Here is a 16,303-nt window from a genome sequence, read left to right on the forward strand (position 1 = left end):
ACTTAGTGGTCCCACCAGATTATTTTTTGATCCTTGTTGCCCCCTTAGGGATTACAGGTCACAATGCTGTGGCAGCAGTAAAAGTGCTACAGCTATGTCAAGGTCTAGCTAGTCCTAAGAGTTATACCCCCAGCTCACAGTCCAAATCCTCCTTCAAACCAACCGTACCTCTTTCCTATCAAGAGTCTACAGCCCCTTAAGCCTCATTTTCCACCTATTTGTCCTTCAGGTTCCTCTTGCTCAGTCTATCTGCCCTGCACCCTCCTCTTCATCATTCTTGCCTCTGAGCCAGTGGTGTACCTAGCGCCACTAGTACATAGGGCAGACTGCTCCCATTACCCCACCCTTGGCTGTTTGAAGCCTTGGGTAGAACTGGCCTCTGTCTTAAGATCCCCCAGGGATGGCCAGGTCTACCTGGAATTCAAAGCAACAGGTAGACCCAGCCTCCACCTAAAAATTCCCCAGAGGCCAGCAGGTCTAGCCAGCACTCAAAGGGACAGACACACTGGCACCCCCCTATGGCATGCACCCAGGCAGAACCCTGAACCCCACCCTTGATACACTACTACTGTCAACCAAACTGATAATCTTCTCTTCTGTCACTGAAACTGGACTACAAGTTGTTTGGTTCCATGAGCAAGTTACCACCACATGATGCCACCACACCAAGATGTGGTGCCACCAAGATGTGGCAAGATGCCACCACATCAACTGAGCTCAGGTCAGAGTCTTCACTGACAAAAGCACACATAATATAGGTGCTTTAAGCATACACTTAAAAAGATGCCAAGTAGGAACAAGTGGGGACATATTGGTGATTGCAAACAGATGCATTGTATACTCATTAGGTAGCCATACTTAGCTGGGACTCCCTGTCAAGTAGCAACCTGGACCTGCTACTTCATCATGTGTGGAAAAAGAACACACCAACACCAGTATGCTTCTGCAAACTGTTCTTAGCAGTTTCTTTTCTTAGTACATTGTTATTTGCTACCCATTATGAGTTCTGTGTGTGTGCATGTGAGAGAGAGAAACACACATACACACTTTGAAAATGCCACATTTCTTATGTTGCAAGGAGAACGCAGTTGTCTTGCACAATCTTGTGTTGTGTGCATGGGTGGTAAAACCTCAATGCAAACAGCCCATGCATCAGTGAGAGGAGTGAGAGGAAGGGGGGGGGGACAGGAGGAAACGGAATCAGCTTTGGGCCACAAGGCGGTGACAGTTCACCACCACTGTCCTCCTTCCTCCACCTTCCCCGCCAAGCATATGCAGGCTGGACATTCTTCCCTAGTGATGCCTGCCCACACAGAAGATAGGGAAGCTGTGCAAATGAGGCCTCCAAGTGAGCAGGTGCTATTAAGGAAAACCAAGCTTCCACATCCTTCTCAGTGTGTAGAGGACAGAAGCACACAGCTACTATGGGACGCTCTGCTACTTTATGTACCAGGACCAAGGAGGTGAGAGAAAGAGATGGGCAAGACAGCACTCATTGTGATGGGGATTAGCCTAGGATTGTGTGTATTGGAAGTTACTAGTGAAAACATTAGCTGCAAGTAGCTGGTATTTATTGTTTTTCAAATTTTATTTATTTTAACTTTAATGCCATCCTTCCATAGCAGTTATTGCTGGTTAAACAACAATTAAAACAACAACATGGCATTTATGTGCTACCCCCTTTCTTTTATGGACAAGAATGTCTCTCTTCATATCCTTTTTGCTAACCTGAAGCACTTTCATGACATCTTGTGCTCACTGTCACAGGGCTCTTCCAGGGATATTTCACACTGTTGTCTACAGGATCTTTCCACACTGATTTTTGTACTGATTTTCTGCTTTTTCAGAAGCAAATCCAAGTGGGTGATATTCATCATTTGTGGATACAAAGATGACCTATGGTTAACAACTTCCAGGAGCAATGGTCTCTGCACATCCTGCATTCTGATAAGAGAGGAGCATCTGTGCTCAGAGTAGGGTGAGGTTGATTACTTGCAAGGGAAGAGCAGAAATTGGGAAGAATGCAGAGCCATGCTAGATGTTTGTTGACTTCTACAGTTCCCTCCATATTCCTATGGAGCTACCATGAGGTCTGATGGGCTGGGGCAGAACCACAGGAATGCACAAAAACAAGGGTTAACTGACAGATCCATGAGAGAAAAATCAGTGGAAAAATTGTTGTGGAAAGGGTCACCTGGAGGGGGAAAATCTTGTACCTAAAGTTGAAAACCACGGCTGTATCTGGAACCAAAAATTTGAGGAATGCAGTAAACTCCTTTCTGCTGGCTAGGATACAAACCACATATGCAGACAGAATCTACAGTTTCCAGGTCAGAGCTAGAAAGACTATATTCTAACACTGTCGAATAAATGCTTGGAATACATGTATCCGTAATGAGACATTAAAATGAAATGTAACAACATAGCATCTTTGTGCAGACTTCCAACTACAGTTGTCACTGTTCCCCCCCCCCACCTTCAAGAGGTGATATTTCCTTATTTTGCCATTGTGAGCATTTGTCTGAGTGCACTTGACTCTCACCACCCTTCACCACCTCATGGTGAGATACTGACCACATTCTTGGAGACTCATGAAAACAAAAGTAAAGCACTCCAAGATACCAGATCTTATCATCTTGGGGGGAGGCAAGGACATGGTATGCTAAAAAAAAGAAACCAAACAGGAAACATCTTTTTGTTGTGGTTTGTCACCATGTCAACAATGAATGTGAGAACTGTCTGACATATCAGCTACATCCCACCCACAATCCTTAACACAGCAGATCCACTAGCCTTAGTAAACCAGGTCTACCCATCTTCTGAACATCCCCTCCTCTACAGTGGCTGATCATTTGCAAGAGACCATGCAGAAAGGCAGCCAAGAACCATTGGAGGGATTAAAGCCTCCATTCACCTACTGAACTTTTCACTGAAAGAAATATGCATGGACTTTAGCTAAACTCCTGTGGTCCAGTTTTTGGCTAGGGTGGGAGATTCATCTGCATTCAGACAACAAAACTAGTTAAAGAAGTGGTTCTCAACCAGTAGTACATATACCACCAGTGGTATGCTGGGTGGTACACATAGCACCCACTGCCCAGCAGTGAGATTGCAGCGGGAGATTCCAACCATGATAGGAAGCTAGAGCTGGTGGCAGAGCTCTAGTGTGCAATTTTTGAGTGCAAACAAAAGCTATCCCATGCCCACCCTGAGCCTCTTACTGACCTTGGAGACTCCCATCATAGTCTCCTAGCCCAGAAGTAACTGGCAATGACATCATTGCCAGTTACTTCCAGTGGTACCTCCAAGGACAGCATAACGGCAAGTTGGGGAAGCAGCATTGAGATACACTAAGTTAATGGATGTGGAACTCTGTTGCGCCTTCCGAAAGCAGAAGAGTCCACCTTGTAAAGGTTTGGCCCCATGTTACAAAAAGAAAAGAAATTAAAAGATGAGTCGCCGCAGTAGAACATAAGCAAGGCCACCAACCCCAGCCATTGCTGTGACTGCCAAGAGGCGCACCAAAAGGAAGTCTAAGGAGTCCTCCAGTGATGCGTGCAATTTCAGGACCTGCCTCCGTGTGGTTGCAACATCCCCTGAGTTATCGATGATGTGGGTGGCCAGTTTGATCTTCTGGCTGATGGGCATCTGGGCAGTGATGCGTGCCTCTGCCTCTATCTGAGTCAGTCCATTCCTCTGCATCAGGCGGGACAGCTGGGCTTGAGGGTCACTGATGGAAGAAAGGAAAAGGAACCCAGTCCAAGAAAAAGATTTATTGATTTTTAAGTTCTTGGTGATAATATTTTTCCACATCAACTAACCAGTTCCCAATATTTTCTCACTCCCACAAACACACACGCATGACTAAGAAGCAGAAGCCACAGTGGCCCTATAGTAATGAATATATAAGGCTGTGCAGGTAGCTGTGAATTCAGTTCTCAATGGCTTCTGCAGACCTCCGTGAGAAGAAGGGAACTGGTTGCAATCAGCAATTTCCTTGGTGGGAAAAGGGTCAAAATCTACCCCTTCCCTCCTGTCTATCCCCACCAAGAAATTGCTAGGGGCAGCTTTAGCCCCTCCCCAGTGGAGTCCCTTACCTTTACTTTCTCCCATATAACTGAAGGATTCCATTTATAGAAAGGTATAAGAAGTTGCATTTGGGATTCCTACTGAGGTAGGGAAAAATGTCTGTCCTCCTGCAGTGGATCTGCAGCTATGGTGGGTAAATACTGGTGGGAGAAATTCCATAAGGATATGCATGTGTATGTACACACACGTATACATTCTGTCTCAGTCATCTCATCTAACAAAAGCTCCTTACAATACACAAACCATGCTTTGTCCCCTGCCAACAGGGATTTTGTTATTTTTTGTGTGTGCAAGTATGTAAGCACAAGTCATTACTTCCAGAGCTCAGTCCTTGTCCAACATTTTTTTAGCACCACACCGGCCCTTATTACATAGTTCCCAGAAATGTCTGAAGATTTTTTTTATTTAAGAAAGCCTTTGAGACTTTAAGCCTTTGAGACTATTGATTGTTAGCCGCCTTGGGTGCCCTTTGGGGAGAAAGGGGAGTACAGGTGGAGCCTATTTATGCACAAAATTACAATTACGCAATTACAAAAAAAGTATTGTGCTAAATTTCAAAGAGTTACGCAAATATGCTGCAGCCTGACACCTGGGGCTGGAAGGAAACTAAGGCAGCTGTTTTCAATCGCCTCCCCCTCCTTCTCTCCATACTAAGCCCTTCCCATTGCCAGCTGTCTTTCACAGGTGGGATGCTGAGCTTTTAAGAGTCCAGTCCTATGCATTTCTACTCAGAAGTAAGTCCTATTCTAGTCAATGGGGCTTACTCCCAGGAAAGTGTGGATTGGATTGTAGCCTAAATCTCATGCTTTGGTTGCTGGGAAGACTTGCTTGCTGGGCTGTTTTGTTTCCGTAGGCTGGAGCAAGGACAGCCTACACCTGGGGTCGGCAACCTGCCATTCTGGAGCCGCAAGCGGCTCTTTGAGCCTTCGGCTGTGGCTCTGTGCGGGGCCAACCCATCCCGGGGGAGGGGCTCACCCCTCCCGCGACACACGCCGCTCACCAGCCCAAGCATACGGGCTGCGGCTGCGCCCCATTGGAGAGGGCGCGAACGGCTGGTGGAGCAGCTCCTCAGCTGAGGGCGAGCCCCCGCCCCTGCCGCCGCACGTTCCCTCCTGCCAGAGCCGCAGCCCGAGCCTGTGCGTGTCTCCTCAGAAGTAAGTCCCATTGAACACCCTGATGACCCCCCCCTTCCCACAAGCAGCCCTGACCCCAGGGAGCCAAGGCAGAAGCAAGCGAGTGCATCTGCTCTGTCTCCTCCCAAGCTCAGAGCACGTCCTATTGTGGTTGCTCCCAAGAAAGTGTGCACAGGATTACTGCCTTCAAACTCCCCACTCAGCATCCCCCCATCGCTCACTCACACTCTCACTGCTCCATTTCCTTCACTTGGAAACTTGAAAGGGGTTTGGAGACCCCTGCACCAGATGGTATTCTGTATATGTTTGTATACTGTATGTGTAACATACTGTATATGTAGCACCAAAGCATATTTCATGGTTGGGAAGTAATCACTGTTAGTATGCCTTTTATTTTATGCAGTTTTGAACTCTTAGCTTATTTGTTCAGGAGCACTTTTGTGAACAGTGTTAAGTAGTACTAAGTGGTCTTGTTCAGAGGTAGTATTGTGTGGAAAGGCATTTACAGAAGTACAGAAGTAAATGACAGTAAAGAATGACAGTATCCTTCACAAGCAGTTCACCTGTGCACACTCTAAAACTGTTGTTCTCCAACTGTGGGTCTGGACCTGATTTTTAGTGGGACCTCTAAGAGGGGAGTGTATTATATAACTGGGACCTATAAGAGGGGAGCGCAAACTATATATGCAGTGTTATCTTCATTTTAGATGTCAAAAGGGTTTTGTGGCTCCCAAGGTTTCCTTTTTTCCGGAAAATGGGTCCAAATGGCTCTTTGCATGTTTAAGGTTGCCGACCCCTGGCCTACACCATCTCAGTCTGAAGGGGGAGGATTGGGCAAACACTCCCTGGGTTTTTTAAAGCAATCCCCTCTGTTACTACCAAACCTGCCCCTGTGTGTGTGTGAGTGAGAGAGAGAGAGCCCCACCTTGTTGCACATGTTCTACCTACAGAGGTTTTTGGGCTCTGCCTCTTTACTGGCTCAGGGGCTCCAGGAGTGTTACTGTTCCTTTGCAAGGGGAATCTCTTCCATGGCTCCAGGACTATTTCCCTGCCTGTGGCAGCTGGAGCCTTTTTGCAGTGTTTTGGGCTGCCTTGAAATGGATCAAGACGCCAGCGCAGGGCAAAGGAGGCAAAGGGGTGTGTGACTTTCAGTTCTCCCCACCCCATTGTGACAAATTTGAGACAAATCTGTGGATAAATAGGTTGCACCTGTATAAATCAAATAAATAAAATATCCTCACCAGTACACAAGAACTGTATGTTTCATGAATTTGTTCAAAGAGTTTGTTTCAAAGAGAAGGGGGATATCCAGGATCACGTAACGGTAGCCTAGAAAAATAAAGTGAATTTTTTAAAAATCAGAAACTGCAAACAACATTATTTTTAATTCTACTGTATTGCCTATAGCAGCTTTTCTCAAACTGTGGGTCGGGTCCCACTTGGTGGGTCATAATGCACTTTCTGGTGGGTCCGGTAGAGCCTCCAATGAAAACACAGGTGATGGAAAGATGAGATAACTAATTATTATTATTATTAACTATTAACTAATTAATATTATTATTATTAACAGTATTTATACCTGCTTTTCAACAAAAAGTTCACAAAGTGGTTTATAGAGAAAATCAAATAACTAATGGCTCCCTGTCCCAAAAGGGCTCACAATCTATAAAGATGCAAAAGAACACCAGCAGACAGCCATTAGAAAAGACACTCCTGGGGTGAGGAGGGCCAGTTACTCTCCCCTTCCTAAATTAAAGAGGAGCACCCACTTAAAAGTGCCTCTTACCCAGTTAGCAGGTTATTCAAAAATAAGATAGCTGCTAACTGCCCAGCAAAGAACGGAGCACCTACAGTTTCCAAAAGAACTGCCTAATTGCCCTGCAAAGAGCTGAGCTTCTGCAGTTTGCAAGCTTGTGTAAATAGTGGGAGCTAAATGTCTGAGTGTCTTTTTTTAGGTGTTTTTTTTTTCCCCAAGTCTGTAAATGACAGGTAGTGGGGGCAGGTTAAAGCTGGGTCACATTTCCAAGCCCCTGAAGCCTTGAGGCTATTTATTAGGGCTGCCTCATTACAAGAAATGGTTTTTTTGCAAATAAATAAGCAAAAATATTAATTCTTTCTAGATCACCTTTTTAAAAAAGGTATCATAAAGCTAGGTGGGTTCCAATAGAGTGTCATTTTAAGAAGTAGGTTCCAGTGCTAAAAATTTTGAGAACCACTGGCCTAGAGTGTTGGAAAGGTATGCAAATAAATAAATAGCATAATTCTATTCAACCTGATTCTGAAGTAGTGAATTTGGGCTAGAATCCATATAAACAAAAAGACCCTGGACTTATGCTTTCCAAGTCAAAGAGAGACACATAAGCCCCAAAGGGAAGGTTCCGCATTATGGTGTGGTGACAGTGGCACTCACTGAACATTTGATTAAAGCCCCTTTCAAACCTGTGTCAGAATATATGAATATTTGACTTTGCAGGTTTTAGGCTGCAATTCTAACCACACTTTCCTGAGAGTAAGACCCACTGAACAAAACAGGACTTACTTCTGAGTGGACCTGGTTAGGATTGTGCCCTTAATTTGTATACATCTTGGTATGTTACTCTTCATATTTGACTCCTGGGTTAAAAAGGAATTAGTTTGTGCCTAGATTCAGCTCTAGAACCTGTTTTTGAAACTAGACTCAGCCCTTGAGCATGAGGAATAAAGAAAGGCAAAAATGACCTGAAGCACAGGAAGACTAACTTTTCTTTCTCCCTGAGCAACACACTGAAAAACCTCTGCCTGCCTGGAATACTGTTTCCCCATCAGAAGTCAGGGCAACACATAACGTTGCTGAAATTACCAGTCTTTAAATACATTTAAACCCACTTAGTGTCTTCATAACAGAAATGGAATAAAATTCCAAATCAACAATTAATAAAACTGAAATTGTTACCAAAACATTCCACCTTGTCCTTCCTGATCTTTTGGCTCATTATATCCCTGTCTGGGTTCCTCCCCAGACCTAATCTGCCCAGACCCCAGCTGCCTGAAAATCTCTTGCCCTCTAAACACTTCTCTGCCCATTCTCCCTTGCTGCCCTTAACATATAAAACTCCCTTTTTGAACACCTCAGGCATAACAGCTTAGTCCTCTTTCCAGCTGTTACCCAGTTTAAATAGCCCTAACAGCATTTGCTTACATTCACAATCCTTTGTCTCTCTCTCTCTCTCTCTTCCCATTGCCTAATTTAGATTGTAAGCTTCCCAAGGGCAGGGACCTGTCTATTTTTATTTCAGGAAATGCTGTCAAGCACCATATACACTGATGGTGCTGTCATATTAATTTGGATCATCGGAGCTGAGTTAATCCAAATAAGGTTCATTTACATAAATGTCTTCCTTAGTGAAAAACATCCTGTTGATTTTGGAGTTACACAGCTCTGAAGATACCCACTCATTTTTCATTTTCCCTCTACATGCCTTCCTCTCTCATCACCTATTCCGGGGGTGCTTACACTTGCCTTAGACGCTGGAGGACTGTTCCTTATCCTGTCTGCCCCCGATAAGCTCCAACTCGTTCCAGTAAGGACATTCTTCTTTTTTGCCCCAAGGCCTCCAAAGCAGCCAGCGATATTATCAGGCCCTTGATTAGACGGGTTTGACAGCTGTATTTGTTACAGTTATCAGAAGAACGAATGGGAAGAAAAGGAAAGACACTGCAGAAATCCCAGCTGTCAAACTATTATTTCAACTTATCAAGTTTAAAAAGAGCTTTTATAGGAGCGCCTGGAACAGCAGAGGCTTGGGGGGGGGGGCAGGGACAGATTGGCATTTCAGAAGGTGTGACATTATGCACAATGCTTCCCGAAGATTCTTTTGTACGTGCTCTTTAAAGCCACGTTAAGGGAGTAAAAACGCAAAGGGCAAGTATAAAAGAGGGAGAATTCTCAGGACATAGAGCAACAAATGGATGATCACAAACAACATGGCACAAAGGAAGCAGGCAAAGATGCCTTTCCCAGCCTTTCCTCTTCTGCTAGCAAAGGAAAAAAATGCATAGTAAAGGGAAATGGTGTCGCTTTTGTCTGCATCTAGTGGTGCCCCGAAAATTCTGCAGTGGAAATCTTTGCCGCCACCCCCAGAAGCTGCTTACCCAGCACAAAGTATTTCAAGATCTGTTTTAGCATCTCCTTCACAATTGCAGGGTGAGTGATGGAATTTAACAGTTTTCGTTTGTCCGGCTGGGAGAAGATTATGCTTCCGAGAGCTTCACGATTGATCTCGCCGCTCTCCAAGAGAATTTCGGGCCCAAAGCAACGCACTACTTGCTGGTACGCTGGGAAATGGGGCTGGACCACTGAGGAAAGAGAAAAAATATTAACATGAAGACCCCCACCTTGCAGTCAAGGGCCATAAACAAAGCATATTGCAAGTTGGAAGGCCTCAGCTAGGCCACATTCTTTGCAGAGGTTCTCCAGTCTATCAGGGAAACAGTTACCAAGTCTGTGTTCTTGCTTAAGAGCAGAAGAATGGCTTGCTGGATCAGACCAAAGTAGTCCAGTTTCTTTCTGAGAATGACAACAAGTAGGCACCAGGTATCACCAGGAAAGGGTTAGTGATCCACTGGTGAACTGCAGTCTTCCACCTTCTACACACACCTCTGCCGCAAAAAGGGACAGGCTGGCTGCAGAAAACTCACCTTGCCGGGCTATAACATCAGCATCGATAACAGCACAGCCCAGTTCCTGCAGCACAGCCACCACTGTGCTCTTGCCTGATGCGATACCACCTGAGAGTCCCACCAAAAACATCCTGCCCTGCAGGAGGAAAAACAGAGGAAGAGAAATGAAGCTACAACACACATTCAAAATTTGAACCAAACTTCACTGTTTCAAAAAGGGGCTTGGAAATTTCTCCATTTTCACACCCCACTCCCTTACATTCAGATATAGAAAAAATACAGTATAAAGAAAAAGGTGATTTTTTTTGTTTTTGAGTTACTCTATATTATTACAAGAAACTGGAATCCAGCAGCCAATGAACTGGTTGGTTATTTTGCAAAATCCAGACCTCCCCAAACAATTGCTTTTTGGGCCTTCTGGGTGCATTGCCAGATCACAATGTCGCAGTGGCAGCAAAAGCCACAACTGACCAAATTCCCTTGCAGTCACAGACAGACAGTCACTACCATAATCTAGCCTGTCTCTTGACCACTTTCCCTAGCACGCCTGTCATCCTGTTTGGGCCTGTATTCTGCTTCACATACTGTTGCCTGACATGTTCTTTTTACTGGTGCATGTACGTGGCACTGGGTGCAAACCAGGGGAGCTTGACCCAGGTCAGTTACATGGCAACTGAACTCGGCTGATGGCAAGAGGCCTCAGCTCCCATAGTTCTCAAGGAACACGAAAACTTTGGTTCATCAGAGCAGTAACACTCAAGCACACATGTACCCCTACACTCAGTTGGCCGGCTTTGGAGAAATCTGGCCTTTTGGGGGGGGGGGGAATTCCACAATTGGCTACATCTTGCTTGCACAGCATATTTGAACCTATGAACAAAGCCACATCCTGGGAGCTTCCAGATCTGGAGTAAATCAAGTTGTTAGCAATACAAATGGGTTACACGCCCTTAGCTTTTCTCATTAATTCCCTGGCCAAGATTAATCAAGAAAATGAGACCCTGGTCTCCAAAGCAAGTTAAAGAACACTGGGCAATGGCAGCTTGCAAAACAACAGGAGCATCCACCCTGAGTTGGGGATGAGAGATCAAGGGCCATGAAGGCACAAAAGAAAGATCCCTGATGAGTTCACTCCACAACAGCCTCTATGAATCCCTATGGGAATTAAGGCTAGAAAAAAGCTGGGTCACAGACACTTAATTTTAATTGTTTGTCCCTTCATTCATTCATTTACCACTTAGTCCTGGTGCAAAGACCACCATGCTAACCAGCATCCAGGACAGGCATCTGCCAGCTCTCTTCCTTTCCAATCTTTCTCCCCTCTTCCCCACTCCTGTTCCCAAGCACAACCAAAACGCTGCTACTTCAGTGCCCACTGGGCTGCAGCTCCTTTCCTCAGTTGCATTCCATGTGTCCACTGAGGCACCTTGCAACACACCTTCCCCCAGGACAGCAGCCCTGACTTCTTTCTTGAAACTAGCTAAGGTTTCTACCTGGCCCACTTGCAGAGGTGTAACTTGGGCGGAGCCCGAGGGGCATATGCCCTGAGTGCAACGCTGGGGGGGGGGAATTGTTACCAAAAGGGCTGTTTTTGTTTAGGGGATTATTACGCTGCCCTTATTGGAACATCAGAACCTTAGGCTGGATAACAAGACGGTGTAATGCAGAGAAATTCCCTTTTGCTTAAAGAGGGGACTGAGAGAAAGATAACTTTCAATAAAAGATTATGGCTTTATTACAAATGGACAAAGGTAAAAATAATGTACAAGGAGAAATGATAAAGGTATGTTTCTTGGTTCTAATAATTGAATACAATATACCTAGCTTTCATGGTGGTTGCATGTGAAGTGTATTTGGTGCATCCGAAGAAAACAGAAGAGGAAGGCAATTGTAGGGAAGGATTTTAGGGGTCCCTGCTATGCCAACCCCAGCTGCTAGCTAAAGATGGGCAGAAAAAGGGAGGGGGGGGAGAAGTGAAAGAGTTCCAGTCGCAAGATAGTTACTGTCCTGTAGATCAGTTGGGGGGGGGAGAGTCCTGGGGAGAGGACACTCTGACACAACACAAGTGTGTGGGGCCTTGGAGAAAGTGAGAGAGGAAGACCTCTTATAAGGGTTGGGAGACAGTGCCTACATGCTGAGCTGGAAGGTAGCTTGTTTGCTGGTTGCTTAACAAAATGCTGTGTGCTTGGAGTACTTCTTTCATATGTACAAGTATCCCTGAAGTTTGAATGGGGATCAGGAGTAGGTATCAGTTATCAGTAAAATTCAATCAGGGTATCAATGACTGGCTTCAATGGTATCAATGACTGAAAGGGGAACTTAACAAAGACAGTGTGGAAAAAATACAGGATGTAGGTACAAAACAGTGAATCAGAAACAGAGTTTCAGCACCAAAATTCTGGGAGTTAATGGAAGGCAGTTCAACCTTGCAAACAGAATTGTAGGAGAGGCTTAAACACTGATTTGATTAAGACACAAGAATTCCTCCCAGAATGTGTGGCTATGGGGGGGGGGGTTGTGTAAACTAACAATGAGCTTGTGGATTGACCAAAGTCCTGGAAATGTGGCCTGTATGCTAGAACGGTTTAGCTTGCATGATATTATAGTCCATAATGGCATAACCAGGTATAGAGAAAATCACAGCTGAAATCAAAAAGGGGGATTTTCACAACAACATGACTGCCCAGTCACGTCTGGATTCTCCCCAGAAGACAAGCACTGATGGCTTTGTGGGCACTGTTCCTTTTCCAGTGGAGACTCCCACCTACACAGCCATAGCAAAGCCACAGCAGTTAGTGCCCCGTCCATCAGGAGAACCCAGAAGTGACTGCCTTGTGTGGGGCAGAAACTCTTTTTTCATGCCTGCTACTTGAAATCCTTTTAACTAGCAATATAGGGATTGAATCTGAGCCCTTCTGTTAATGACACATAATGTCTTCCATTGACTAATAGCTCCTTTCAATAATACAGCCTCACCGGTCTCCAGGGTGGAACTTGCAGTAACATTTGAACCAGCAAAGCACCAACAAGACCAATTTGGCAGATTAGGGTGCACAGTCAATAAAAAAGAAAATTAAATTCTCTGGTTGACTCAGCAAAATACTTGATACTGAGCTGGAGGCAAACAAGTCTAATAGACAGAATACCTGACAGTTGACAACCCTAATTGATCTATTAAAGTGGCAAATGACAAGCCCTCTTCCTCGAGGGTGAGATTCTGAAATTCCGGAAGTGAGATGGTGTGGGTCAATAAAAAATAATGCACAAATCTATCCTAAACACAAAATCATTCCTAGGCTCACAGAAGCTTCAAATTTTGATCTTGTAAAATAGCTTGTATGATATTTCATGGATAAATAGCAAGAGATTCTCTGTCACAGGAAACAGCACTTTGGGGGAAATCCTGCAGTACTGGGGCAGGAGTGTGTATGTAACTTATCTTCCTGTACATAAATTCCTTCCATACTCATAAATCTGACTCACGTGCCCACCCTCCCACCCCCCAACAGTTACTTGCCCCACAGAGGCAAGCAGACACATTTCCCCACAGAGAAAACAGACACATTTGGCCTTCTGATGCTGAAACAATCACATTTGCCTTATTTGTTACCACAGTGCACACCCCTTGTTCCAGGGACGTGCGGTGAGTGGCGAGGCAGGGGAGGCAGAGCCTCCCCACCGGAGTCCTTTGAAAAGCACCGCCACCATGTGAGGCACCCAAGCACTCACCACCCACAGGCAGAGCAAGGAGGGAGGGAGCTTAGAGCGCACGGGTGGTGGTTGCTTGGGCGCCTAACACGGCAGCGGCACTTTTCAAAGGACTCCGGTGGGGAGTCTGTGCCTCACCTGCCTCCCCATCCACTGTCCCTCCCTGCCTTATTCAGTTATCTATGATGATCATAACTTTAAATTACCATAGCTATGAATTAGGTCAAATTAATGTGGCTACAAGTGTGGTGGAGGGGGCATGCCTCTCTCTTCCATTCCTAAGAAGAGAAGTGCTGAAGCTCCAGCCTGTTACTCTAACCTGGATCCCCTTCCCTCGAACCCTAGAGATGAGCAGAACTGATTGCAAGCTGCTGCTGCTGCTGCTGGATGGGGAATCTGGGGATGGGAAACTCTGCACATGCTCAGAAGACGCCTCACCAGAACTAAGCCCTGGAACCGAAGCAAACTCCTCCTGTACAATAGCCTAGCGCCCTTCCAGCCCCCTCAATAGAGGAGGAAGTCCCGAACCCCGCAGCTCAGCCACCTGGTCTGCCTTTGAAACACTGACCTGATGTTGCCTGCCTCTTTCTCCGGCTTCACGCGTGACTCAGTTTTGTGACCTTCTATTGGAGGAAGGAAGTCACGGTGGAAAAGCCATCCAATCTCCGCCTCTCTTGTGGGGCTTTGCTGCCAGGCAGTGAAGCCACAACAAGGGGAAGGGCTGCCTGAGTGGGAAGGGCAAGAATGGGGGGGGAATGAAGGGGCAGGGAAGAGGGTGGAATATACTTCCTGGTGTCAGGCTCCTTTTAAACACCCCTTCTTTGCCAGCCTTTTAAATGGAAACCTTGTGGTCATCCTAGCCCAGAATATAAATCTTTTTAATTAAAGACAAATAAACATTTATTTTATTTATTTATCCTGTGGCTATTTGCTAATATCTCCCTGGTCTCTCTTCTAGATTGTAAGCTCTTAGGGGACAGGGAACCATTTTCTTTTGTTCTGTGAATTGCTTTTTTATTTTTGTTGTTGTTATAATATAGAAATATTCATCTAAATCAAAACTGAACTGCCTATAAGGAGGCATCACTAGTATTGCTTGATCACTTGAAGGAGTTTGGGACTGGATCGCTTGAAAGAAGCGATCGGTTCGTTCCTATCTTGTAAAGCGCATACTTTGTACATCACTGGTTCCCAACCAGGTAGACATGTGGAGTGGTACGGCAGAGGACATACCTTGAGAAACACTGGTATGGATAAAAGTTCTGCTGGAGAAGCTCGTTTTCATGTCCCAGCAGCAACAAAGGTTGGGGTGGGTGTGAAAGAGACTATCTCTGTGTCAGTACCCAACATTCTTGCCCCTTCCATTGTTGCCCCTTCCGGTGATACTTTGAATAGGTGGACCATGTACAGTGGAGGACAAAAGTTGAGAAACACTGTACTAGAGCTCAATGCTGGAAACATTTTTGTGCCTGAAGTCATCCTTACTGCTGGTGAAAAAGGAAGAGTGAAGGGCCTCTAGTGTGTGAGGAATGCATTTCTATCACTACAAAAGAACTCCAGGAAACTGGGATTCTAATATTTTCAACTATTCCAGAATTACAAAAGCAGAGTTTCTAGGTCAGAACTGAGGAACACTTTAAAAAATCTATCTATAATCTATGTAAGTATAAAAGGTTACAGAATTTATTCAATCCTCAACAAAAAATTAACTTTCCCACAAATGCAGAAAATACATAGAACAGCATTTCATTTATGAGAATTGTCTGCAACATATGAATTTAATGGCTGAGAATAGATCTAAACTTGACCTCTCCAGCTCAAGTTCAGCACTCAAATCGTTACACCTGACCCTCCCCAAAACCCACCTTTAGTACAATTTATAGACTCCTTACCCTACTGGAGATAAAGATAGAATCCTACATACAGCATACACTTTCCTGGTAGTAAATTCCATTGAACATTAAGCAACTCACTTTTGTGCAGATATACACAGGATTGCCCTGTAAGTCTATGTGCACATGAAATAATAGCATCCCCCGATTATCCTGCCATTACTCCCCTTCCCTTCCTCAGTCCTCTTCCTTGTGTCTATTTTTAGATTGTAAGCCCCTTGGGGCAGAGACCTATCCTGGAAGTAACTGGCGATGACATCATCACCAGTTACTTCTGAGTTGGGAGGCCCGATGCAACAGCAACAAACACCAGTAAGAGGCTCAGGGTGGATGGGAGGTCTTTTTTGAGCACAGAAAAGCGGCAGCCTAGCCTCCTACTACTCTCTGTTGTGTCACATTCCTGGTTGCACTGCTGGGGGGCAGGTGTCCAGGGGTGCTGTGAGTACCACCAGAAACCCACTCAAGTATCACTGGTAGTACCCATAACGCTGGTTGAGAAACACTGCTCTGGTAAGTCCCTTGGGCCCAAACCCTAACCAAGTTTCCAACGCTGGCATAGTGGTGCCAATGGGACGTGAGCTGCATCCTGTATTTGGGTGGCACTCACAGAGGCTTCCTCAGAGTAAGGGAATGTTTGTTCCCTTATGTTGGAGCTGCACTGCCCTTATGTTGGTGCTGGAAAGTGGGTTAGGATTGCACCCTTGGTCACATAAAGAATGAACCCTTGTGTTACTTGAACACACTTGAGAGCAATGTTAAGGTCACAGGAATCAATGCCTTCTAGCCTTTTTCCTCTGAAAAGAGTTAGGAGAGTGACAGCCC

General features: G+C 45.3%; 1 protein-coding gene across 2 annotated transcripts; it reads right to left on the reverse strand.

Moving 5' to 3' along the window:
- Positions 1-1,578: 1,578 nt before the first annotated feature.
- DCAKD (dephospho-CoA kinase domain containing) lies at positions 1,579-14,258 on the reverse strand. Of its 2 annotated transcripts, none has more exons than XM_066628593.1 (5): positions 14,158-14,258; positions 9,900-10,017; positions 9,354-9,557; positions 6,464-6,551; positions 1,579-3,730 (listed from the first exon to the last, which is right to left on the reverse strand). In XM_066628593.1, the coding sequence occupies exons 2-5, from the start codon at positions 10,009-10,011 to the stop codon at positions 3,445-3,447; spliced, it is 690 nt and encodes a 229-aa protein (XP_066484690.1). In that variant the 5' UTR covers positions 10,012-10,017; positions 14,158-14,258; the 3' UTR covers positions 1,579-3,444. The 2 variants fall into 2 exon arrangements, with proteins under 2 accessions (XP_066484690.1, XP_066484688.1); XM_066628591.1 differs by lacking the exon at positions 14,158-14,258 and adding an exon at positions 14,028-14,130.
- Positions 14,259-16,303: the final 2,045 nt, after the last annotated feature.

Source organism: Tiliqua scincoides, chromosome 5 (genome assembly GCF_035046505.1).
Source record: "Tiliqua scincoides isolate rTilSci1 chromosome 5, rTilSci1.hap2, whole genome shotgun sequence".
NCBI classification, from domain to species: Eukaryota; Metazoa; Chordata; class Lepidosauria; order Squamata; family Scincidae; genus Tiliqua; species Tiliqua scincoides.